Consider the following 25123-nt stretch of genomic DNA (forward strand, 5'->3'; position numbering starts at 1 on the left):
GTCCACCATCTACAAGGCACAAGTCAGGAACGTGATGGAATATTTTCCATTTGTCTAGGGGAATGCAGCTCAAACAACACTCAAAAAACTGGACACTATCCAGAACAACGGAAACCCACCAATTCACCTTCTTAAACATTTACTCCCTCCCCCAATGATGCCCAGTGTCAGCAGTGTGTACCATCTACAAGATGCATTGCAGCGACTTGCCAAGGCTCCTTTGACATCACTTTCCAAACCTGCGACCTCTACTATCTGGAAAAGACAAGGGCAGCAAATGCATGGGAACACCACCACCTGCAAGCTCCCTCCTAGGTCACACACCATCCTGATTTGGAATTATATCACCGTTCCTTCATTGTTGCTGGGTCCAAATCCTGCAACTCATTACCTAACATCACTGTCAATGCACCTACATCACATGGGCTGCTACAGTTCAAGAAGGCAGCTCACTACCATCTTCTCAAGGGAAATTAGGAATGGTCAACAAATGCTGGCCTTACCAGCAATGCCCACACCCCTTCAACGAATAAAGATAAAAAACATGCTGAGTAACTTTTTTCCTTATGTCACTGCTGATTCTTTTGCCACTCACCATGTTAGCCTTGGCTCATTAGGATCTCTCTTTCCTCTGAGAGAGAAGATTTTGAGTTCAAATCTAATTGCAGAGTCTTGAGCATAAAATCTTGGCTGACACTACAGCACAGTACCGAAGGACTGCTGTACAGTCAGAGATGCTATTTTCAGATAAGGTATTAAGCCAAGGCTCTATCTGCCCTCTCAGCTAGACATAAAATATCCCACGATTCTATTTTGAAGAAGAGAAAGGGAGTTCTCCCTGGGGTCCTGACCAAAGTTTATCCCTTAATCATCATTGTTAAAACAAATGATCTGGTCACCTATTTCATTGCTGTTTGTTGCAGCTCGCAGTGTGCAAATTGGCTGCTTCATTTCCCTACATTGCAACAATGACTACACATCAACAATACTTTGGGACTTCCTGAGGTTGTGAAAGGAGCTATATAAATGCAAGTTCTGCTTCAAAGTGTCTGTGTTTAGTGCAAGTAACTTGTTATTATGAGTTGAATAGGGGTTCTCCTTTATGTATATAAAACAAAGGTACAGTCGCATAAAGAATAGTACAAGTATTACATTCCTTGCCACTGCAGAGTTCATCTAATCAGCTACAATTAAGGAATTTGACACCTTGCCATTTACAGCTATATTTAGAGTTTAGTAAATGCTTTCTGCATTGTATCAGATTTACATTCTGGAATATGATAACACTGAAATGTGACATAAATTATACTTCATATTCACATTTATTTACTTCAGAATCCATTGAGCATTGCCTATAAATTGTTGCACACCTGGAGTTTCAAAGGTTCCTGACTTACACTCAACTGCCCAGTGGGATTGTAAGAACCTAACATTGTTGAATCATAAATATGTCTCTATTGTTGTGAAGAAAGAAATTAATTTAATGGTACTAAGCACAGAAACAATATCAATAAAGTATCAAATGGTAGCACATTATGGACAAGGTTTAATGGTTTGTTTGGCTTGATTTGGTTCAGTTGGGTTACAAACATAGGACATAGGAGCAGGAGTAGGCCATTTGGCTCTTTGAGCCAGCTCTGCCATTCAATAAGATCATGGCTGATCTGGTTGTGGTCTCAGCTCCACTTTCCTATTTGCCCCCCATAAGCCTTCACTCCCTTGTCTATCAAAATCTGTCTACCTCAGCCTTGAATAAATTCAATGACCCAGCCTCCACTGTTCTCTGGGGAAAGAGAATTCCACACCTCTTATAGGAAAATTTTCTCCTCATCTCAGTCTTAAAACTATTATTCTTAAACTATGTCCTCTAGGTTAAGGTTAAGTTTCTCTCAATTCAAATTAGTTTAATTTTCAAGACTATGATTGACAGATTTTTGTTGGATTAAGACATCGAGGGAAATGGATCAAAATGGGCAAATGGATTTGATGTCCAGTTCAGTCATGATCCAACTGAATGGCAGAATAAGCTTAATGGGCTGAATGACCTCCTCCTGTAACTATATTTGGATTTGGTTTGATTGGGTTTTCTTTTGGGCAATTGGTGTGTTTGATTTAATTGCATTGGGTTTAGTTTGATTGGCTTTACTTTCATTGAGTTTGGGCTGTTTCGCTTGCTTTTCTTGGATTGAATTCTATTAACTTTGGCTGTCTCCAAATTCCAGTCCCTAGCTACTGATTAGATCCCTCTCACTGGCTGAAACTAAACCAGTCTAGGAATTTGGTGTCACATTTAACCCCGAGATGAGCTTCCAACCACATATTCGTGCCCTCACTATGCCTGTCTATTTCCACTTCTATGACATTGCCTGACTTCACCCGTGTCTCAGCTCATTTGCAATTGAAACCCTCATTCATGTCTTTGTTACCTTTAGACTTGACTACTTTAACGCATTCTTGGCTAGTCAACTTCATTCTGCTGTCTGTAAACTTGAGACCATCCAAAACTCTGCTGTCTGTGTCTTAATTCGCACCAAGTTCCATTTACCTATCATCCCTGTGCTCGGTGACTTACATTGGCTTCTGGTTAAAAAGCTTCTTGATTTTAAAATTCTTATCCTTGTTTTCAAATTTCTTCATGGGCTCACCCCTCCCTATCTCTGTAACTTCCTCCAATCCCACAACCCTTCAAGTTATCTGCACTCATCTAATCCTGGCCACTTCAAGGTTCTCGATTATTATCACTTCACGATTAATTGCCATTCTTTCAGTAGCCTAGACCCTAAGCTCTGGAACTCCCTCCCTACACTTCTGCAATCTCTACCTCACTTTAGTCCTTTACGGCCCTTCTAAAAACCTACCTCCTTGACCCATCTTTTGGATATCTGACCTAATATCTCCAGATGTGGCTCAATGTCATATTTTGTTTTATAATGCCCCTGTGGGTGCTATGAAATAATGGCTTATTATGTAAAAAGTGCAATAGAGATATAATATGTTGTCTTGGGTGTATTTTGAGTTGGTTTGTATTGGTATGACTTAATTTAGCTTCATTGAGTTGTCTTGGGTTCATGTTGGCTTGGCGAGATTGCATTGTATTAATTTCATGTTAGCATTGGCTAGAGTTGCTTTGGGTTAGTGTTAGGTTTGGTTTAATTTGGGTTAATTCGATGGGCTTGCATTGACTGGGTTATTTTGTGTGGATTTGGGTTAAGACTATTTTGGGTTAGGGTTAGCTTGGATCATGGTTACAATTAGCTTGATTTGGGTTGATTCAATGGGAGTGCATTGTGTGGACTTATTTGAAGTTGGCTTGGGATGCATTATTTTTATTCAAGATGCACCTAGTCTTTCTATACCACCTCCCCACATTCCCCAACCCCACTTAACACAGTTTTTCTGAGGTTGCCATGAATATTCTAGAGTTACAGCCAACAGGAGAATGACTGATAAAACTATAATCCCAAATAGCTTCTGAATATTGCTGAAAAAAGAGACACGCCTTGACAATCAGGATCAAGATGCCTGGTTTAAATTTCAAACAATGATTGGCAGTTAACTGTCAGTCAACATCACTGGTGCATTCTCCCATGTCAATGCCTCTAACAGAGTCCACCTGCCATCAGCAATCACATACAGGATAAATTGTTGCTTTCCTCTTATATTGGTATTCTTGCAAAACATCCTGATGAGTGCAAGATGAAAAACTTCGACATGTCTCTTTTTTCAGCAATACTCACGTTCTGTAGTACCAAACGACTACTTACTGAATATTTGCATTATGTCCTCACTCTTGGATGGATCAACTCTTTCATTTTTAAATGATTCAATCCCTTTATCTTTTTTTTTGGATCCAATGCCATAGAAATCTAAACTATTTATCTTAATGTTTACATGAAGTCTTATTCCATATTCCCCTCGCTCCACTTCTTGCTTCTATTTGTATCATGTTTCTGATTGTTTATATGAATCTCCTTTTCAACTTCTCTGATCATAACACACCAGACTTCAGAGCACAATCTTTCATACCAGTTGGAGCGATACATTATTCATCCTCGTCTTTGGAATGATGCTAATTTTCAAAAGAGTCAGACAGAGATCAGTTCTCCTGCAGCCCACTGCTATTTCTAAAGTTTTTTTTCCCGATGGGATTGACAGCGGGCGCTAATGTTACCGACCCAAATAAGGCCAGCTATTCCAATAATGCACTAATGACCAAAAAAAGAGGTTTGTTTTTAGTCTCCGCCGTAACTTGTGGCACATAAAAGTTCACCAGTAACGCGACCGAAGGAGGAAAGGGAGATGAAGTATTGACTTACTGCGGAGTGTCGGTCTGTCCCTGAGCTCCCATTGATCAGGGTCTGAGCATGCCATCTGATTCCTGGCAGATTATGCCCGCTGACGAGATCACTGCCAGCTTCAATTAGAGAGAGCCTCAGCTGCAGTTGGAGAAGACAAGGCGCTGGTTTGGGAGGTACCTGTCCGAATGTAATGGACTCTCCTGTTGTAGGGCGCACAGAAAAGTCCACAGGGCTCTGAAATCTCCATTCTTTTTATTCATGGCAATTCCTTCCCCTCAGCTTTAAGGTGCTGCAAGAGACACTTCACATTCGGCAAACGGTGTGATTTTACACCTCCTGGTTAGCGAGTTTGGGAGCGTGTTTCACGCTGACAGCTCAGCCATCGCCAAATGATAAAGACCATGGACCAGGAGGAGAGTTCCCAATGCTAACTCCTCAGGGCTGCAAGAGCCCAGCTCAACAAAAAAAACTGCACCCTCCCACCACCCGCGCCCACCTCCCCCCCTCACCCACCCCCATCCACTCCACCCCACTGGCTCACCCCATCCCCTTCCCTCCTCTTCCCCACTCGCCCACCAGCATCCCTTTCACCTCCGCCCCCTCAACCCCAATCACCCATCCCATCCCTCCTCATCTCCTCCCCACCACTCGCCCATCCCCATACCCCCTCACCTCCTCCCCCACACTCCCACCCCGTCCCCTCCCCACTCACCCACCACACCCCTCGCCCCCACTCACCCGCTCCATCCCCTCCCTTTCACCCCAACTTGCCCACCCCATCCCCTCCCCTGCCCTCCCCATCCTGCCCACCTACACCCCTCCTGCCCACCCCATCCCTCCCCTGCCCTACCCCTCCTGCCCACCCCATCCCCTCCCCCACACTTGCCCCATCCCCTCCACCTCATCCCCACCCACCCACCCCCTCACCCCATCCCCTCCCCTCATCCTCTCACCCTCTCCCCTGCACCCACCCCCATTCCTGACCCTCATCCCCACTCACCAACCCATCTTAGGTCCATCCCCTCACCCCCACCCGCCCACATCCTCAACCCCTCAACTCTACTCAGTCTTGACGTTGGAGGTAGTTAATGCAGATTCACCAGATTAAAGGGTTTACCAGGGATAATATGATTAAATTATGAGGACAGGCTGTATAGACTAAGCTTGGATTCGCTTAGCTATCAAGGATTAAGGGTGATCTCATAAGGGGACACCTCTTTCAGTTAGATGGAAAAGGGCAGCGGGTGCATGGGAATCCCACCAACTGCAAGTTCCCCTCCAAGCCACACACAATTCTGACTTCATCATGGCCGGGTCAAAATGCAGGAACTTCCTTCCTAACAGCACTGTGATTATACCTGGACCAGAGGGACTGCAGCGGTTCAAGGCAGCAGCTCACCACCAACATCTCAAGGGCAATTGGGGATTGGCAGTAAACACTGATCTTGCCAGTGGTGCCTATATCCCATGAAAAAAGAATTAAAAGGGAAGTAGCTAAGACCATTTAAAGTGTTGATAGGGTTTCTAGAGAGAAAAAACATTTCCTTTGTTGGGGAAATGGTAGAACAAGGAATAACATTAACATTAGAGCAAGGGCAGTGAGAGTTGAAGTCATGAACCACCAGTTCATGCAAATCTGGATCTCTCAGCCGAAAAAATCTCTTGAGGTTGGGAGTCAAAACCATGAGTGATCAATTTTTTTCTTGGTTATGTAACAATATTAAGGGTTATGAAACCAAGGTGCTTCATAGAATTAAGATATAGGTCAGTAAAGATCTAAGCTGATTGGTGGAAATGGCTCAAGAGATTAAGTTGCCTACTCCTGGATTCTTACATTGCCAGAATGTTTACAGAAATAGGATGGTTTTCAGGATCTTGGTGGCTTGTCCAGTGGAGTTCATAACTCTTAACGAGTGCAGGGGTTTGCACCCAGGTGCTGGATCCTAACTGTGAACCAGGAATAGGAACTGTTATTTTACAGAGTCACCACCCCTGGCTCCAACCCTGCCTTGTCAGCGAGTGCTGGAAGACCATTCAACTGTCCACAGTTGTTGTATATCTTATATATCTCAGAGCAATATAGAGATGACACTGGTTTCTAAGTGTGCAATAGGTTTATTTACAAGAGTTTTAAAATATCTCAGCAATCACAAAATGTCGGCACTCCTGACTACAGCTCACTTTCCAATAATTTTGGCGGTGCCCATTTACTTTGCCCAGAGTCCACACATAGGTTTAACCAATGGAGCACAGTGAACATCATTCAATTACCAGACTCACGTATTCAAACACAGAACAATTGAACACTGCAAGGGTACCACTGATATTGACAAGCCTCGGCCTTTTCCCATGCCAAGAACATGAGTCAGCGTGGAGATATTTGCTGTGGGTGTGGGGTTTTTTTTACATTAATGTACGCGTGCAAAAGAAATAAGTTAAAATCCAAACCATGGGATAAACTGTAGGAAACTTGCAAAACTTCAGATTCACGTCTGTACAAAAAAGATTAGCTTTGCTGCTAAAATTTAATAAAGGAGAAATTATTAATCTCCATTACAATGTACATCTTAAATTGTTACGCTTTGCCCATCACCTATCCAAAAAAACCCACTCCCCCATCCAAAACAAGAAAGAACTCTTCGCCTACTGCCCCACCCAACACTCCCGCTTCCCCGCCGCCGCCCACCCAACGGTTCTCCCGTTAACCCGGTTCTGGAGATGGAGCTGGGAGGCGGACGAGCGATTGAATTCGTTAAGGGGGGGAGGGGGGGGGGGCGTGGTGGTGGTGGTGGGATAAATGTTCAATTTCATTTTATTGCAAGAGTTGCCTCTGGGGCAAGTCTGGAACATTTCAAATGAGGGGAACGATGTCCGAACTACCTGATGAAGTTTCTTGGTGCCGATGGTGGAATCGTTGCTGGGCTGTGACTGGGATCAGGGCGGTGCTTGGCTGGAGATATCTGTCCCCTTGTCGGCTCGGCGGTAACAGCCGCAGAGTTAGGCTTTGTGTTGCGGGCCATGGTCAATACCTGATGATCCCAGTAATTGGTTAATGCGTTTACCGGGCGGGAATTCACTGTGATTTTTCCCTCTCCATTTAGTCACTGGCGAGTTTTCCCCACACACATTCAAAGGCTCAAACCCCTTTGTAACACTCACACAAGCACATAGAAAGAGAAAGGGACAGAGCATAGCCCAGTCGGCCCCTCTCCATCCAATCTCCTCCGGGTCCTTCTCCATTTTATCATTGTTCGCATTTATAACCTTATTTAAAAAAAAATCTACCCGCGCCTGAAGTCGCCCAAGATTCCACAAGTCATAAATCGACATTAAGTGAAAACAGACATTTAATCGCATTTCCGTGTCCAAGTATTAAGCAGAGCTTACTGCGCCCAGTGCAGTTCATAACTGCAACAGGAAACCAATATTTGCAGAAATATTGGCTGCAGAATTATTGTTTGTCTCTGTAGCAAACAACAAAACGTGTCCGAGTGAATGTCAGCTCCTGCAGTCAGTGAATATCATCACTATCAGGGTGGAACTGGGGGAAGGATAACAGAACTGGTACACAGAAAATGAATGTATCAGGTATTCATCTTCCAGTTAAACAGCTTTCTTTGACATATTTTGTTAAAAGGAACTTGTATTTGACTCCCAGCCGTTCAAGTGAAATCTTCCGGGCAGTAACTGTCGATTCCACAGAATGCTATAGTTGGAGGCCATTCTGCCCATCACACCTGTGCCTGTTCGTTGAAAGCGTTTTCCGACCTGTCCCCTGCCTTGTTCTTTCCTCGCGTCCCTGTATTTGTTTCCTTTTTAAGTATGTATCCAATTCTCTTCTGAAAGTTACTGTTGAATTTGTTTCCACCGCCTTTGCGGTTCCAGATCATAAAAAACTCGCTGTGTAAAAGAAAAAAGAAATGTTTCCTTATGTGATCCCTGATTCTTTTGTCAATCATCTTATATGCCTCTGGCTACTGACCCTTCTACCACTGCAAACCGTTTCTCCATGTTTACTCTATCAAAACTATTAATGAGCACCTCTACCAAACCTCCTCTTAGCCTTCTGTGCTCTAAAGAGAACAATCCCAGCTTCTCCAGTCTCTGCACATCACTGAAATCCCTAACCACTGGTACCATTCTAGTAAATCTCCTCTGCCCCCTCTCCAAGGCCTTGACATCCTTCCTTAAGTGTGGTGCCCAGAGCTGAACACAATGCTCCAACTGATGTCTGACCAGCGTTTTAAAGTATTTAACACAACGTCCTTGAATTTGTACTCTATTACTAAAGGGAAGAAGGCTGATGCATTTTTTTTCATAACTTTTCAACTTGTCTTACCACCTTCAAAGATTTGCGTTTGTACGGCCCAAGGTCTTTCTGTTCCTGCACCCACTGAATTGGTACCATTTAGTTTCCCTCACTTTTTCTGAACAAAATGCATCACTTAGCTCTTCCCTGTGTTAAATATCATCTGCCATGTGTCTTACCCATTTCACCAATCCGTCTCCACCCGTCCCCCATAACCTGTTACATCCATAGATAAAAGCAAAATACTGCAGATGCTGGAAGTCTGAATTTTTAAAAAAAAAACAGAAAATGCTGGAAAGAGCTCCGAAGCAGAGTCATATTGGACTCGAAACGTTAACTCTGTTTCTCTCTCCACAAATCTGCCAGACCCGCTGAGTTTTTCCAGCATTTTCTGTTTTTGTATCTGTTATAGCCACCTCATTGTTTACCACTTTTCAGAGTTTCATGTCACCTGCAAACTTTGAAATTATGCCATCTGTATCCAAGTCCAGGTCACTCAGATATATCCAATGGAGCAGTCCTCCTAACACCAAGCTCCAGGGAACACCACTGTATTCCCCCACTGTACATCCCCACGGTAAACCCCCACTCGTATACCCCCAGCTGTATACCGCCCACTGTATACTCCAGTATACCCCCCCACTGTATATTCCCCCTCCTCCCCACCCCCCCCCCGTATACCCCACTCCAGTCTGAAAAACATCATTCCCATTCCTCTCTGTCCCTTGACCAATGTTGAAACGGCGCTGCTACTGTCCCTTTACTCCCAAGAGTTTTCACTTTGCTGACATGTCTATTATCTGGCACTTACCTGACTGAACACTGATCGGCCACCTTCTGGATCGCAGTTCGCTGAATAAATGCAAAAAAAACCCCCGAAATGTGCACCCGATCCACCCACGTGCGCTCAGGAACAGGAGGAACCAGGTTTTTTCTACTTATTGGTTGTGACTTTCCCCCGGCTTGGCTGCATTTTTCAATCATGTTGTCGGTTTCTATTATTCCATGAAAAAAAAAACCCGGTGAAGACATTGAAATTGACGAATTTCATATTAATTATGGGTTCGATAAGATCAATGGTACAGAAGTCAAAGAGCGAGTCATCCAGTCTCCTCCAGTCCGCTCTGCGATAGGGGGCAGAAAGGCGATCAGATTATCATTGTTCATTCGTGTCTTCCTGAAACTCGCCCTTTTTACACTCAAAAATCGAGATTAAAGCAAGACAGACGGTTAATAAAACCGGGGTACTCGACTCGACGCTGTGATGTTTGGCAGGAAGTAAATGTTTAATCATTATTTATTAAAAAGGCTATTTCGTTTCAAAGGGTTAAAAGTCAAAGGAGCCCAAGTGCCGTCGAAATCTTCAAAGGGGAAATTTGGGATTGAGAGAATTTACAATTCTTCCAGAACACACACACACACACACATATATATATATATATATATAAAACAGGCAGCTCCAATTTGTAAGAAAGTTTATTTTTTTTTAAAAAAGACCTGCGAAAAACCTCGGAGCAAATCAAATGGAAATGAATGAAAAGCAATTTAACATAAATCCGACTAGTTGCCTGAGTTGAAGTTTTAGATCCTCTCCCACCTTCTCCGTTTTGAACTCAAAATCCACAGCTTTCCAAACTCCGGCAAGGACTCGACACACGGAAGTCGGCAAAGCTCAGCTCCAGAGTGCTTCCCGTTCCAGACCCCAAGTTATCACTGATCAGTAGAGGGGGCAGAAAGGCGATCAGGTTATCATCCACTCTAAGGACCGGGTCTGGGCTAGTTATGCATCGCTTTGCCCCTTTGGAAAGTCTTTTTTTTTCTCTCTCTTAAACACACCTGGATTTTTCCAATCGGCGACTTTAGCCGGTTTCTTGGTGCCCTGAGGGTATCCGATTGGGAGCATCTGGGCTGATTCCCTTAAAATAACCCGGGTTTCTTGCCTCAACTGACGGGCGCTCTATTTATTAATTAAACGGGACCCGTGGCTGCCGGTCACTTCGTGTTAATACCTCGGCGGCTCACACCGTATTACAACAACGCCAACTTTCCGTGAACCTCTCGCTTTCTTTCACTTGCGGGGGGTTGGTGAGGGTGGGGGGGGGGGGGTCGGTTCTGGGATTAAAGGTTCCGGGTTGAGTGTCTGTCTCTCTCTGGGCCACACCATTTCCATTATTCATTTGAAATTTGAAACGGGTCGCCCGCCGCTCGTCGGAGCGATTTGACCCCCGATTCTTTTATATATTTTTTTAAAATCAATTATGGGATGTCGGTTGGCCAGAGAAGCCGGGAATGTTAATCCAATCTGTGAATGAATGAATGAATGAAGCGATTGCCCCAATTTTGAATGAAAGAGTGTGCAGCAAAAAATAAGTGCCTCACGGCAAATGATCCATCCGAAGGTGACAGATGATTATGCCTGCCCCCTGGCTTCAGATTTATTTTAAAAAAACTTCTCAACCCACCTTCTCAAGGGGCAATTAGGGATGGACAATAAATGCTGGCCCAGCCAACGAAGCTCACATCCCATGAATGATATTTGTTTTAAAAAAAAAAACTCATTAAATGTTTAGGTAAATTGGATTAAACGGTAGCACAATATTTGAGAGACCCTTAAGAGATGGAATCTATCCACTGTCGCTTGAGGGGGTCTTGTCGGTGGACTAGATTATCCAGATTATAACTAATATCCATATTCCTGGCAATGCACAATGTTCCAGTTCCGCGAGGGCCACAGTTCACTTGTCTGACAGAAACGCAGTGGGATATGAACATAGTTTAGCTAGAAAACCACAAAATGATGGGTTTTTAAATAACCATCGCGAGAGTATGCCATATTTCGATTTAGTAATAAGTAAGGAGTCAAATTTAGTGAACAGTCCACGGGTGGATCAACATTTATCTAACAGGGATCAAAATATAATAGAGTCCAAACAAATGTTTGAGAGGGAGAAGAGTGAAATAGCTGCTAAGATTCTAGATTTAAGTAAGACTGACTTCAATGAGATAAAATAGACTACCCATAGTAAACTGGGCAAATCTGTTAGTGGGTTAAGATAACAGATGATCAGTGGTAGGTGTCCAAAAAAGAATTTAAAAGTTTTTTTTTAAATATTCGTTCGTGAAATGTGTTTTTATTGTCCATTCCTAACTGCCCTAGAGATGGTGGTGGTGAGCTGCCTTCTTGAACCGCTGCCGTCCATGTGGTGTAGGTACACCCACAGTGCTGTTAGGGAGGGAGTTCCAGGATTTTGACCCAGCGACAACAAAGGAACGGCGATATATTTCCAAGTCAGGATGGTGAGTGACTTGAAGGGGAACTTGCAGGTAGTGGTGTTCGCCTTTATCTGTTGTCTTTGTTTATATCCCAAAGGGACAAGTACTCCCCTTGAAAAATAGACAGTCATGCACAATAGAGGTGAGAGACATCAAAATAAAAGTAAAAGCATGCAAAAATTATCACATATCCTGGTGACTGGGAGAGTTGCAAAATACATATAAAGGCTGACAAAACAGACCTGCAAAAGGGCTTGCAAGGGATTTCAAACTCAACGCACAATTTTTACAATTTGAAAACTGACAATGGTGATATTGTCAATAAAAATAAGAAAATAGTGGACATGTTGAACGATTTCTGAAATCAATATTTACAGTAGAGGAAAAGGTCAGCATGCAAGACATCAAGGAAATTGTGCTGAATCAGGCAAGGGGACACTCACCCACATTAACATAAGCAAAATAACAGTAATGAAAATAATGGTGCTAAAGTGTAATAAATACCCAGGACCAGGTGGTTTCCATCCAAAGGATTTATAGGAAGTAGGTGAGAACATTGGAATATTATAGTTAGGGCATTCACAAAGCTCTCTTGATTCAGGAACTGTTCCTTTAGATCGGAAAATTGGAAAATTGCCAGGATGAGTGCAGCTCCAACAACACGCAAGAAGCTCAACGCCATCCAGGACAAAGCAACTAACTTGACTGGCACCCCGTCTACCACTCTCAAAATTCACTCCTTCCACTACTGACGCACAGTGGCAGTAGTGTGTACCACCTACAAGATGCACTGCAGCAACTCACCATGACTCCTTCAACAACACCAATCTTTGCCACCTAGAAGGACTAGGGCAGCAGACAGATGGGAACACCACCACCTGCAAGTTCCCCTCCAAATCACACACCATCCTGACTGGAATTAAATCGCTATAGTTCCTTCATGGTCACTGGATAAATGTCCTGGAACTCTCTCTCCCTAATAACTCTGTGGGTGTACCTACATGGCATGGACTGCAGCAATTCAAGAATGCAGTTCACCACCACCTTCTCAAGGGAATTTGGGGATGAGTAATAAATGCTGGCCTAGCCAGTGATGCCCACATCTTATGAAAGAATAAAACAAAATTGCCACTCTGCTAATAAAGAAAGTTTTTTGGGGGAAACCAGGGACTTATAGACCAGTTAGTACCAACAGCTGTTATCGGGAAATTACTTGATATAATTGTCTATATAAAAGTCTATAATTGAGAATAAAGTGACTGAACACCTTGAATATTTTCAGCTGATCGAAGGGAGCCAGCATTGATTGTAAAGGGTAAGTCATGACTGACAAACCTGATTTTTAAAGAGGTGATAAAAGTAGTGGACAAAGTCTATCTAATGCCTTATAGAAGTTTATATTAATAACATCCATAAAGACCATCTTAAGAAACTGTGAGCTAAATTTTCAGCTCATTGAATTGAAGACAGATTATTGGCCTGGTTAGGAATGTAGCTGAGTAGCAGGAATCTGAGATTAGGGATAAAGGGCAGGAACTAAAATTGACAGAATGGGACTAGTGGTCTCTTGCAGGATCTGTGTTGGGCCTCAACCATTCACCATATTCAGTAACAATTTAGATGATGGGAATGGGAAGCCACAAAGGAAGACACAAAGATAGGCAGCATTGTAAGCAGTGTAGATGAAAGCATACCATTACAAAGAGATATTGATACATTAAATGAATGGGCAAAACTGTGGCACTTGGAATTCAATGCAGCAAATGTGAGGCCATCCACTTGGAACATAAAAAGGAGAAAACAGAGTACTTTCCAAATGGTGAAAAACTAAAAACAATGGAGGTCCAAAGAGACTTGGGAGTCCAGGCACAATCATTAAAATGTCATGGACATGTATGGAAAATAATAATAAAAAAGGCTGGGCTGGGCTTTATATTTAGAGATCTTGAATAGTACCATAGAATGGCTACAACAAAGAAAGAGTCCATTTAGCCCATTGTGTCTGTGCTGGCCCTCTGAAGGAGCAATTTACCTAATGCCACTCTACTTCCTTTTCTCTGTAGCCCTGAAATTCTTTTCTTTTCAGATAAAGGTCTAATTTCTAATAGAAGTCATGCTGTAAAAATCAATGTTTGAGCAACGTCAGTGCTGCTGTGAGCAGTTTTGAGCACCACACCTCTCTTCTGCAAAGGACAATTGCTGGTAGATCAATTGTCAGTTTTGATCTGAGATTGATAGATATTTGTTTACCAATGGTATTAAGAGATATGAGACAAAACTGGGTACATGCAGTCAGTTCACAGATCAGCCATGACATCACTGAATGGCGAACCAGGTTCAAGATGCCAAATTCTGGCTGACTCCTATTCCTAGCAATAAAATATAAATTTAGACAGAAGGTTGTAAAGATTTGCATCTAAAAGCAGGTAAAAAGGTGAACATTTTCTAACCCTATTATCAGAGCAAGTTTAGACAAGGTTTCAGGACATCATTGTAAATCTTCCATTTCTCTGATCCATGACTAAGGAACCAAAAAGATGCCTCCAATTACAATATAAACTTGCACTTTATCAAAATTTTCAGATATTTAAAGGTATCAATAAAGCATTGAATATTCCATTGATAATGAGCCCTGATACATGCTGAATGTATGTTTCATGTAGTGCCAGAGCACTCAGCTGCCCATATTTGGTCTTGCATTAATTGTCTTCATGGATTCTCTTCACATCTCTAGCAGGTTTAAATATAAAATCCATAGTCTCATCTTCAAAACGCTCCAAGACCACCCCCATATCCTATCTCTATAATCTTATCTCCTTCCGTGGTCTAGGATGCCAAATTCTGGCCTTTTGTACAACTGTCTACCCCTTCAGAAACTTCACTCCACGACCTAATGGGCAAGTCATCCTAGTTGGGTTAATAGTGTAGTGGGTTTGAGATGAATTTAATCTTCAAGTCCTGTTATATGTCAGCTTGGTTCAGTGATCATTCCATCACCTCTGAATCAGAAGGTTGTGGGTTTGAGCCTCAGTCCACAACAGGTTTTGAACCCATAATCTGGGGTGACACTTCACTGAAGTACTGAGGGAATGCTGCACTGTTAAAGTTGATATCTTTCAGATGAGACATTAACTTGGCTTTAATATCCAACTGAAAAGGGAGGAAGATCTCCTGGCACTATTACAAAGAAGACCAGGGATTTCACTTGGTCAATGTTTTTCTCTCAACCAACACCATCAAGAACAGACTGTGTGGCCCTTTAGTTCATTGCTGTTTATGGGACATCTCTGTTCAGCAACTAACTTCTGCATCTGCCAACAAATAGCATTCAGTCCACTTTCAAAATGATTCATGGTCTGTGAAACACTTTGGATGACGATAAGTGCAAGTTATTTTTATTTTCTTGAAACTACTTCCTGTCTGGTTTAAGATTGTTCCTTTCCTTTCTGTAAAGCCCATTGGAAAATGATCTGCAGTAAAGATGTTTTATCAATGTAGTTTTCAAATGGCATATTAAAAGGTATGACCAGTGAGTAAGAAAGTAGGATTGGACTGGATAGGACATTAACATGTAGGGGGAGTAGGCAGGAGAGTGGGATTAGACTGAGTGGAATATTGAACAGTATGGGGAGACTGAATGGAAAAATTGAATTAGACTGAGTACAATATTAAAGGGTATGGTGAGAAGGGCAGGGTGGGATTAATCTGAGAATGGATAGTTTTTTTATTCATTCATGGGATGTAGGCATCTCTGGCTAGGCCAGCATTTATTGATCATTCCTAATTGCCCTTGAGAAAGTGGTGATGAGCTGCTTTCTTGAACTGCTGCAGTCCATGTGGTATAGGTACACCCAACGTGCTGTTAGGGAGTTTCAGGATGTTGATCCAGCAACAGTGAAGGAACTGCAATGCATTTCCAAGTCAGGATGGTGAGTGGCTCGGAGGGGAACTTGCAGGTGGGTGATCAAGTGGCCTGCTGTTGTACTATAAGATAAATAAGATAAAATCAACTTCAACTGGGTCAAAGTCCATGAATAACTGAATATTATTTGCTTTTATTTCTTCTTAAAATCTTAGAGGTTCTGCTCCATCAGTGTAGTGGCTTGGCCATTCCACGTGCCAATGATCTCTTTGTTGAAAACATTCGCTGCACCTCTCTTTTTGAAAAACCAACATCACTTACAAACTCATGAACATCCCATAAAAGAATTAAAAAAACATTGGCTACTGTTCCTCTAACATCTCTGTGGCTAAATTGGTAGCTCTCTTTACATTGGGTCATAAGGTTCTGGGTTCAAGACCCACTCTAGGGCTTCAGCATATAAAATCAAGTACAGTATTGAGAGAGTGCTACACTGTCAGAGGTGCTGCCTTTTGGATGAGATGTTAAAACAAGGCCCTATCTGCCTGCTCGAGTGGATATAAAAGATCCCATGGCACTATTTTGAAGAAAAGCAGGAGAGTTATCCCTGATCTTCTGGCCAATATTTATCCCTCAATCAACATCACAAAAACAGATTATCTGGTTACTATCACATTGTTGCTTGTGGGAGTTTGCTTTGTGAAAATTGGTTGCCGCACTTCCTACATTACACAGTGACTAGAATTCAAAATTACCTCATTGGCTGTACAGTGCTTAGAGATGTCCGGTGGTTGTGAAAAGTGCTCGATAAATGCATGTATTCTTTTTAAAATTTAAAATTCCTATTTTAACGGGATTAATTCTGGATTGCTAAAGGAAAGAGCCTGAAGAGGCACAACGAGCTATTTTCTGAAAACCACTTTATACATCTAATCTGAAAAAAACATGAATTTCTGTTCTACTTTTGTCTGCTAGCCAGCTTTATATTCACACAATTACATTCCTTTAATTCTATGGGCCTTAATTTTCATAACAAGTCTCTAAGGTGGCAACTTGTCAAATGTATTCTGAAAATGCATATGTAAAACAAGCATCACTTTATCCACACAGGCAAGGAATTCATAAAAAATTCAAATAACTAAGTATAAGCTGTCTTTTCCAAATTTTTGTTGGCAGTCAGCGATTAGTGAATAGTTTCCTCAGTGTTAATGAAAACTGTAGCCCAGTGGTTATGTTATGGCACTAGTAATCCAGTAGGCCTGGACTAATGATCCAGTGATATGAGTTCATATCCCACTGTGGTAGCTGGTAAATTTAAATTCTGTTAATTAAATAAATCTGGGACAAAATGCTATTATCAGTAATGGTGACCATGAAACGATTGGATCATTACAAAAAGCCATCTGGTTCACAAGTGTCCTTTAGGGAAGGCAATTGTTACCCAGTCTAGGCCTATATGTGACTCCAGATCACAGCAATATGATGTACTTCCTTAGCAAACCATTCAATTGTCAAGATGTTGGCTCACCACCACCTTCTCAAGGGCAATTGGATATGGGCCAATAAATATTGATCTTGCCAACGATGCTCACAATCCTGGAATGAATAAGGAAAATTCTGCGTCCTAGAAATCAGAATCCCCTCTTTGGGATGAACTTCCACTTCCCTCTCCTACTTCTAGCTTATTTTCCTGGTTTGGGATTACTGAATGTGTACAGTGGGCTTATGGCCAGGTTTCTGCCAATGAGGGAGCTGGAAAGTCCTGGGAGTGCTTTAGTGAGACCACTGTTGGGAAGGGCGTTCCAAGATTTTGACCCAGCAACAATGAAGTAATGGCTAATATAATTCCAAGTCTGGATATGGAGGGGAACATGTTGGTGGTGATGTTTCCATGCACCTGTTGTCCTTGTCCTTCTAGGTGGTAGAGGTCATGGGTTTGGAAGGTGCTATCAAAGGAGCCTTGGTGAGTTGCTGCAGTGCATCTTGTAGATGGTACACACTGCTGCCAATATGCACCAGTGGTGGAAGGAGAGCATGTTTAAATTGATGAATATTGTGCCAATCAAGTAGACTGCTTTGTCCTGGATAGAATTGAGCTTCTTGAGTGTTGTTGGAGCTGAACTCATCCAGGTAAATGGGCAGTATTCCAACACACTCCTGACTTGCACCTTGTAGATGATGGGCAGGTGTTAGCAAGTCAAATGAGTTGCTCTCTGCAGAATTCCCAGCCTCTAATCTATTCTTATAGCCACAATATTTATATAGTTGGTCCAGATTAATTTCTGGTCAATAACGTTGATGGTGGGAGACTTGATACTGGTAATGCCTTTGAATGTCAGGGGGAGGTGGTTAACTTCTCTCTGATTGAATATGGACACTTATGTGATACAATTTATTTGCCTCTCCCTTCCTCTCTGCCTCTCTATCTCACTCTCCTCCTTTGAGGCACTCCTTAAAACCTCTTCAACAATGCTTTTGTTCATCTAACTTTATATCTTCTATTTCGATCGTGTCATATTTTGTTTTACAATGCTCCTGTAAAGCAACTTGGAACATTTCATTATGTTAAAAGTGCTATATAAATGCAAGTTATTGTTGCCACATCAGCCCGAGCCTGAATGTTCTTGAGGTCCTGCTACATGTGGGCACAGATTAACTTCACTATCTCAGGAGTTGTGAGCCAGGACCTATATGGGTAGAAAGGAGGTCTCCTCAAGACTCTCTTCTTCTATTTGCTGATCACAGGACCAATATTGCTGTGGTTTTAGGAAGTGTCAATAATCAGAGTGAAAAGGAGGGAAATGGACCAGTCATCTGGATTCATCCACCCTGCTGCACTACCATGCAATGGTCAGGGAAGAGCCAGTCAGTGTATGGGGGTTGTAGACCTCATTCTGCCTCATCCAGCCCCAGGAGCTTATCCAGGGATTAACAGGTCTTCACAGAATCACACAGTGCAGAAGAGGCCCTTCGGCCCATCAAGTCTGCACCAACACATGAGAAACACCTGACCTACCTACCTAATCCCATTTACCAGCACTTGGCCCATAGCCTTGAATATTATGATGTACCAAATGCTCAGCCAGGTACTTTTTAAAGGATGTGAGACAAACTGCCTCCACCACCCTCACAGACAGTGCATTGCAGACCATCAGCGCCCTCTGGGTAAAAAATTTTTCCTCACATCCCTCCCTAAACCTCCTACCCTTCACCTTGAACTTATGTCCCCTCATGACTAACCCTTCAACTAAAGGAAACAACTGTTCCCTATTCACCCTGTCCATGCCCCTCATAATCTTGTACACCTCAATCAGGTCGCCCCTCAATCTTCTCTGCTCCAACGAAAACAACCCAAGTCTATCCAACCTTTCTTCATAACTTAAATGTTTCATCCCAGGCAACATCCTGGTGAATCTCCGCTGCACCCTCTCCAGTGCAATCACATCCTTCATATAATGTGGCGACCAGAACTGCACAAAGTACTCCAGCTGTGGCCTCACCAAGGTTCTATACAACTCCAACATGACCTCCCTACTTTTGTAATCTATGCCTCGATTGATAAAGGCAAGTGTCCCATATGCCTTTTTCACCACCCCACTAACATGCCCCTCTGCCTTCAGAGATCTATGGACACACACGCCAAGGTCCTTTTGTTCCTCAGAACTTCTTAGTGTCATGCCATTCATTGAATACTTCCTTGTCAAATTACTCCTTCCAAAGTGTATCACCTCACACTTTTCAGGGTTAAATTCCATCTGCCACTTATCTGCCCATTTGACCATCCCGTCTATATCTTCCTGTAGCCCAAGACACTCAGCCTCACTGTTAACCACCGGGCCAATCTTTGTGCCATCTGCAAACTTACTAATCCTACCCCCTACATAGTCATCTATGTCATTTATATAAATGCCAAATAATAGGGGACTGAGCACAGATCCCTGTGGTACGCCACTGGACACTGGCTTCCAGTCACTAAAGCATCCTTCTGTCGTCACCCTCTGTCTCCTACAACTAAGCCAATTTTGAATCCACCTTATCAAATTACCGTGTATCCCATGCAGTATTATTTCTCATCTTCTTCCTTTCCCCTTCCACCAGCACAGATGCAAAATTTACCATCACACATTCGTTTGGCACAGTTCCTATTCCAAAAAAATTGAAAGGGAAAGCTGACTGAGTATTCCTTTTCAATCTTTTTTTAATTTATTCATGGGATGTGGACGTTGCTGGCTGGGCCAGCATTTGTTGCCCATCCTTAATTGCCCTTGAGGTGGTGGCAAGCTGCCTTCTTGAACCGCTGCAGTGCATGTGGTGTAGATACAGCTGCTTTTGTATCATGAGATACCTGTCACCTGGCTTTGGTGATACAGCGACACTAAATACCACTAACTTCCAAAATTGTTTCCTTTTGAAAATGATATACAATGTCAGCCGTTCTACATGTCAAGCATCCTCCTTTAGTCCAACTCCCATTGTCTCCTTAAAAACTGAGGCTAAATACTCACTGAGCATGTCAATTTGAAAATTTACGAATCTTTAATCTTCTTGCAATGTCAATTATTCTATGATATTAGAGATGTGTGACACTGGACTAATTGCATTAGTATCAATGCTAGATTGCACTGTGGAATGCAGGATTTAAATTATTACATTATTAATCTTAATTCCCTCCATACATCTCTCCGCCTTCAATATCCTCCTTAAAACCAGCCTGTGATCAAACTTTTAGCCAACCAAGACTCGGTCCCACATCGGAGTCAGGACATTGTGGGTTCAAGTCCCACCTCAGGACTTGAGCGCAAAAATCAAGGCTGGCGCTCCGGTGCTGCACTGTCGGAGGTGCCATCTTTGGGACTGGACCTTAAACCGAACCCTTCTGCCTGCCCTCTCAGGTGGACGTAAAAAGATTCCATGACGCCATTCGGTAGGGGAGCAGGGGCGTTCTCCCTGGAGTCCTGGCCAATCAATGTCACAATTTCTATGATGTAGCACCCCCCCAAAAAAAGTGCACATTGTTCTGTACCTGTCGCGGAACCGTTACCTTGAAAAGTACTGAGGATGTCCTGCTATAATGGATCACAACACAGGCCTTAGTGTCAGAAGAAACATTCGTACATAATTAGAGCAGTGTATTGTCACTATTAGGTGGGTGGAATATTAGTCCCAATGCAGCCGCCGCAATAGAATGGTGGAGCTCTGTATTGACACTACATGCATGTTACTGTGGAATTGGGTTTATATTCATCACAACTATTGGTGTGCATTCACAATGGAAAATGCGACTGAAGTTAGTAAAAGTTGAATTATTCTGACCCGTTACTTCGACTCCTTTACAATTCTTTCAGTTTATGTCTGTAGCGCTGCTGATGTTACCTGTTCTCTCTTGACCCGCTTGTGCCCGCCTGGTCTTATCCTGAATGTGCTTTTGAAATCCTGTCCAATTGCCCGAAAGGAAACGGTTCAAAGTCTCCTCCTCTCCCGTCGCTCTTGACCCTATTGGCTTCGGTCCCACACGACATTATATAAAGCTGGCATTGACAGGGTTAAGCCCTTCCATAATTCGAGGGAAAGAGGGAGCTGCGGTTTGACTTGACAATCGAAATATCCCGGGCAAAGGCGGAAAGTTGGGAAGAAAAAGTGCTGGTGGGGTGGGGGTGGGTGGGTGGGTGGGTGGGGGGGGGGGTTCGGGGGGGGGGGGGGGTGGTTGGTTGGTGGTGGATAAAAAAAAATAATAACCCCAGAGGAGATGAGGTTTCTCCGTTTCAGGTGAAAGTGGCTTCAAGAAGCTGCAGTTTGGGCCCGTGTCCCTCTTGCTGACTCCGGACTGAATCTAGATTTGAAACCATGAGCCTGGTTGGGAGTTTCCAACATCACGCCTTGATGCACGAAGGCTTTCCGTTTGCCCCGGGTAACCGCTACCACCAGGAGCACTCGTTCTTTCAGGGCTGGGTCCTCAATCAGGGGGAGATGTCTCCCGATTACGCCACGCAGCCTTCCTACAGCTCCGAGTACGGGATTAACGGCACGGCGCAGGGGGCCGGCCGCTTTGCCGCGGCCCCGGAGAGACCGGGCAGGCGGCGGGGAGTCACGGTGCCGCGGAAAGAGCGCCGCCGGACCGAGAGCATCAACAGCGCGTTCGCCGAGTTGCGAGAATGTATCCCCAACGTCCCGGCAGACACCAAGCTGTCCAAAATCAAAACACTCCGGCTGGCCACCAGCTACATCGCCTACCTGATGGACACGCTGGCAAAGGACAGTCAGGTGGGGGAGGCGGAAGCCTTCAAAGCGGACCTGAAGAAAATGGACAGCAAGGAGGCGAAACGCAAACGGGAAACGGTAAGGTGGTGGTTGGGGGGGGTGGTGGTTGGGGGGTGGGGGGGCATCGGGGACAGCTGGGAAAGCAGCAGACAGAGATTTGTTCAGACCCTGGGGCTTTGGCTCCCGGCTAACGGGGACCGTTGAAATAGTTGGGACGTCCCTTCTGCTGTTTCTTTTAAACAAAACTAAGCCATTTTTGCATCGAATACACACGTGTTGGTCCAGGCAGAGTCACAATGAATATTGGCGGGACCAGTCAGTGTTGGGAGTCTTGGGTTCTGCAAATGTCTTCCCAAGAAACCAGCTACAAATCTAGGGGTAAATTAAGATCCACAACAACGTCCCAAAAGTACCCAAACTGAGTGGCGCGGTTCTGTCAGAAAGCGGAAGGTCCGCTCTGACCAAAAACCCAAATACCTGGAATATATGGCTGACGACTAGGTGGAAATCTTAAACATCTCTACCAATGAACAGCTTTAGACTTGGGCTATTTCTATTTAATCAGCAATCAAACCAAACAGGATTGACCAAGAGCCTACAAACTAGGATTCGTCTGGTCAAACTTATTAAAAAAAATTCTCAACTGATTCGTTACCCTAATATTTTAAAAACCATTCTTAAAAATTTGCTGCGTTTGATGAAGGTCCAGAAAAGGAGGAGCTAAACTGAAATTCAAGTTTTAAACTGATTAACTCCCTCCCCCCCCCCCCAACCAAAAAAAAAAAGAAACTCACTGTGGTATTTCCATCAGGAAAGATAGTTTTAATCCCTGAAGTTTGAAATCAAAAATACTCGCACTTGGGTCTTGAAGTTGTGGAATTATTTTGAGTCTCGCCGACCCGAATTGTAATATTTTCAGACATAATAATATTAGTTGTCTCAACAAAGGAGAAGCAGACCCAACCGAACCGTCCGTAATACAGGTAAACTGGGACAATAATTTGGCGAACAGAACCATTCCTCCCACACCACCCCCCCTCAAAAAAAAACAATGATTGTAAAATATAAACATCAGTCCCGGTGAAGAGTCCACACTCCTGTAGGATCATGGCACCTAAACTCTCGTTGTTCCATTCAGTTTAAGAATCCACACTGGTTTTGAGTTTATTGCAACTGTTTAAAACTAGTTAGTTGTGTACAGGCTGGTTGGGTAAAATATTCCCAGTCAGGAGTTTAATTTATTTCATTTTCTGACCCGATCTCAAACGTCCAGTCTCCAATTCTACAACGGATTCTATTTGTACTTCCTGCTCTAAGTTTTAAATGAACCCCGTGTGAACGTTTAAAATTAACCACATCTTCTCACTTGCTTGAGCTTACTTGACACGCAAACCTAAGATAGACCTGTGAGGTTGCCGCGGTTAAGATAATATACGTTGGATGTGGTCGTGAGATTACATTGAATTGACAATGCACAAACAGGCCAGGCCGTTCGGCCCAATTAATCCATGCTACGCACCAGCCTCCACTCACCCCTCTTCATCTAACCCCATCCTCCTGCTGCTTGTCCAGCTTCCCCTCAAATGTAACATGTGTGATATTCTACATTAGATGTTTTTTTTTTCTCCCCGCTCCGCTCGATTACCTATTCAAACCCATCTCAACCTTGTGTTATATTTTAACCAGAGTGACACCGCACGCAGCTCCACAAGAAGCAGCGACAAGAAGGCGAAGGGAAGGACCGGTTGGCCGCAGCAAGTCTGGGCGCTGGAGCTGCAGCAGTGACAGTGAGACTGCAAATTTGCACAGTTTTGTTCAAACTCGGAAGACGACTGGGCTTGATCACAGGATGGCTTCCCAAACCGAGCAGCAAACCACTACAGATGCATAAGTGCAATTTTAAATCCGTTTAAGTTAAGGACCCGTGAGCAAAGGGAAACGTATAAAAAATATATTTCTTATCTATATTTGCAGCTAAATTTCATTCAGTGTAAAATGACCATTCCTCAGTAAAAGGGGGTGAAATTGGGTCTTGATCGAAGTACACTGAGTTGCCTGCAAGAATTGCCAGAGAGGGATCAGATTTCTGTAAGTGCCAACAATTCTCCTCTCGCGGTTTGTTTATTTCGACTCAAATTATTAAACAACTTATAAATGTACCGAGATTTTACTTTCTTCGATATAATTTCAGTGAAGCGACTATAATATCACACCAGAAGAGGGGAAATTGCAGGTTGTGATTTCTTGACTCTAGCCATTTCGCATTTCGTTAATGTGCGATTGTAAATTGTATTTAAATAAATAATTTTCTATTTACAATTTCACACGGTCGTGTTTGTGAACAAGACTCGCCGCTCAAGGGAAAGGGGGTCCACCTTCGGCTATCTGGAGGTTCCTTGAGTCCGACCCCTCACCCATTTTGCAACATTGGCCAACACTGGATTAAATCCCGAAACTACTGAGTGGTTCTTGGAGCTAACGCCGGCAGCAGCTTCCCAAACCAAACTGGACGAACCTGGGTCGGACTGATGGCGCTCGGGAAACTTGGATCTAAAATAGTCGGCCTTCGTTCATGTCATTATAACCGGCGCCAGTATCGAATCATAGGAGGGTTACAGTATAGGAGGAGGCCATTCGGCCCGTCGGTACCCGGCACTCAGCTAGTCCCGCTCCCCCATCTGCAATTTCTCCCCTGCTGCTCTCTCCATAATAACAGATTCGGGTAACTTGCCCACAGACACAAGAGAGGCTAAAACCTTCTCCCTCCCCATTCTTCTCTGACGCTGGCAAATTTCTAACCTCATGCACCATTCTTGAAGAAAGATGAGATATTTTGACGAGTGAAGGATGATATTTACTAAGTGTGATATTTACTCGATTACAACAATAATCACCGCGTTGGGCTGTAACATCGTTCTATGTAAGGACGGGTGAAAGTCTTTTTCTTTTTTAAAAAGAACAGATTTCTGTCAGGTCTCATGTGAATGACAAATCGGGGGACGGATGAACGGGGAAATGACGAACAAGAAGTGCAGCGCGATTTAAAATGCAGGCGCCTTTCGCACCCTCATTACCCCTTCCCACCGGGCCTCTACTTTCTCCGCTTCCAGCGTGGTTAAATTA

At 43.4% G+C, this 25123-nt stretch overlaps 1 protein-coding gene across 1 annotated transcript; it reads left to right on the plus strand.

Moving 5' to 3' along the window:
• The first annotated feature begins 21441 nt into the window (after positions 1–21441).
• On the plus strand, positions 21442–24316 carry LOC121280715 (heart- and neural crest derivatives-expressed protein 1-like). Its single transcript, XM_041192832.1, has 2 exons — positions 21442–22078; positions 23687–24316. The coding sequence occupies exons 1-2, from the start codon at positions 21587–21589 to the stop codon at positions 23783–23785; spliced, it is 591 nt and encodes a 196-aa protein (XP_041048766.1). The 5' UTR covers positions 21442–21586; the 3' UTR covers positions 23786–24316.
• Positions 24317–25123: the final 807 nt, after the last annotated feature.

The sequence above is a fragment of the Carcharodon carcharias genome, chromosome 8, assembly GCF_017639515.1.
Source record: "Carcharodon carcharias isolate sCarCar2 chromosome 8, sCarCar2.pri, whole genome shotgun sequence".
Taxonomy (NCBI): Eukaryota; Metazoa; Chordata; class Chondrichthyes; order Lamniformes; family Lamnidae; genus Carcharodon; species Carcharodon carcharias.

Coding starts and splice junctions, on each gene's coding strand:
- LOC121280715 (XM_041192832.1), top strand. CDS start 21,587: ATGAGCCTGGTTGGGAGTTTCCAACATCACGCCTTGATGCACGAAGGC. Junction 22,079..23,686: donor CGAAACGCAAACGGGAAACG/GTAAGGTGGTGG, acceptor TATTTTAACCAG/AGTGACACCGCACGCAGCTC.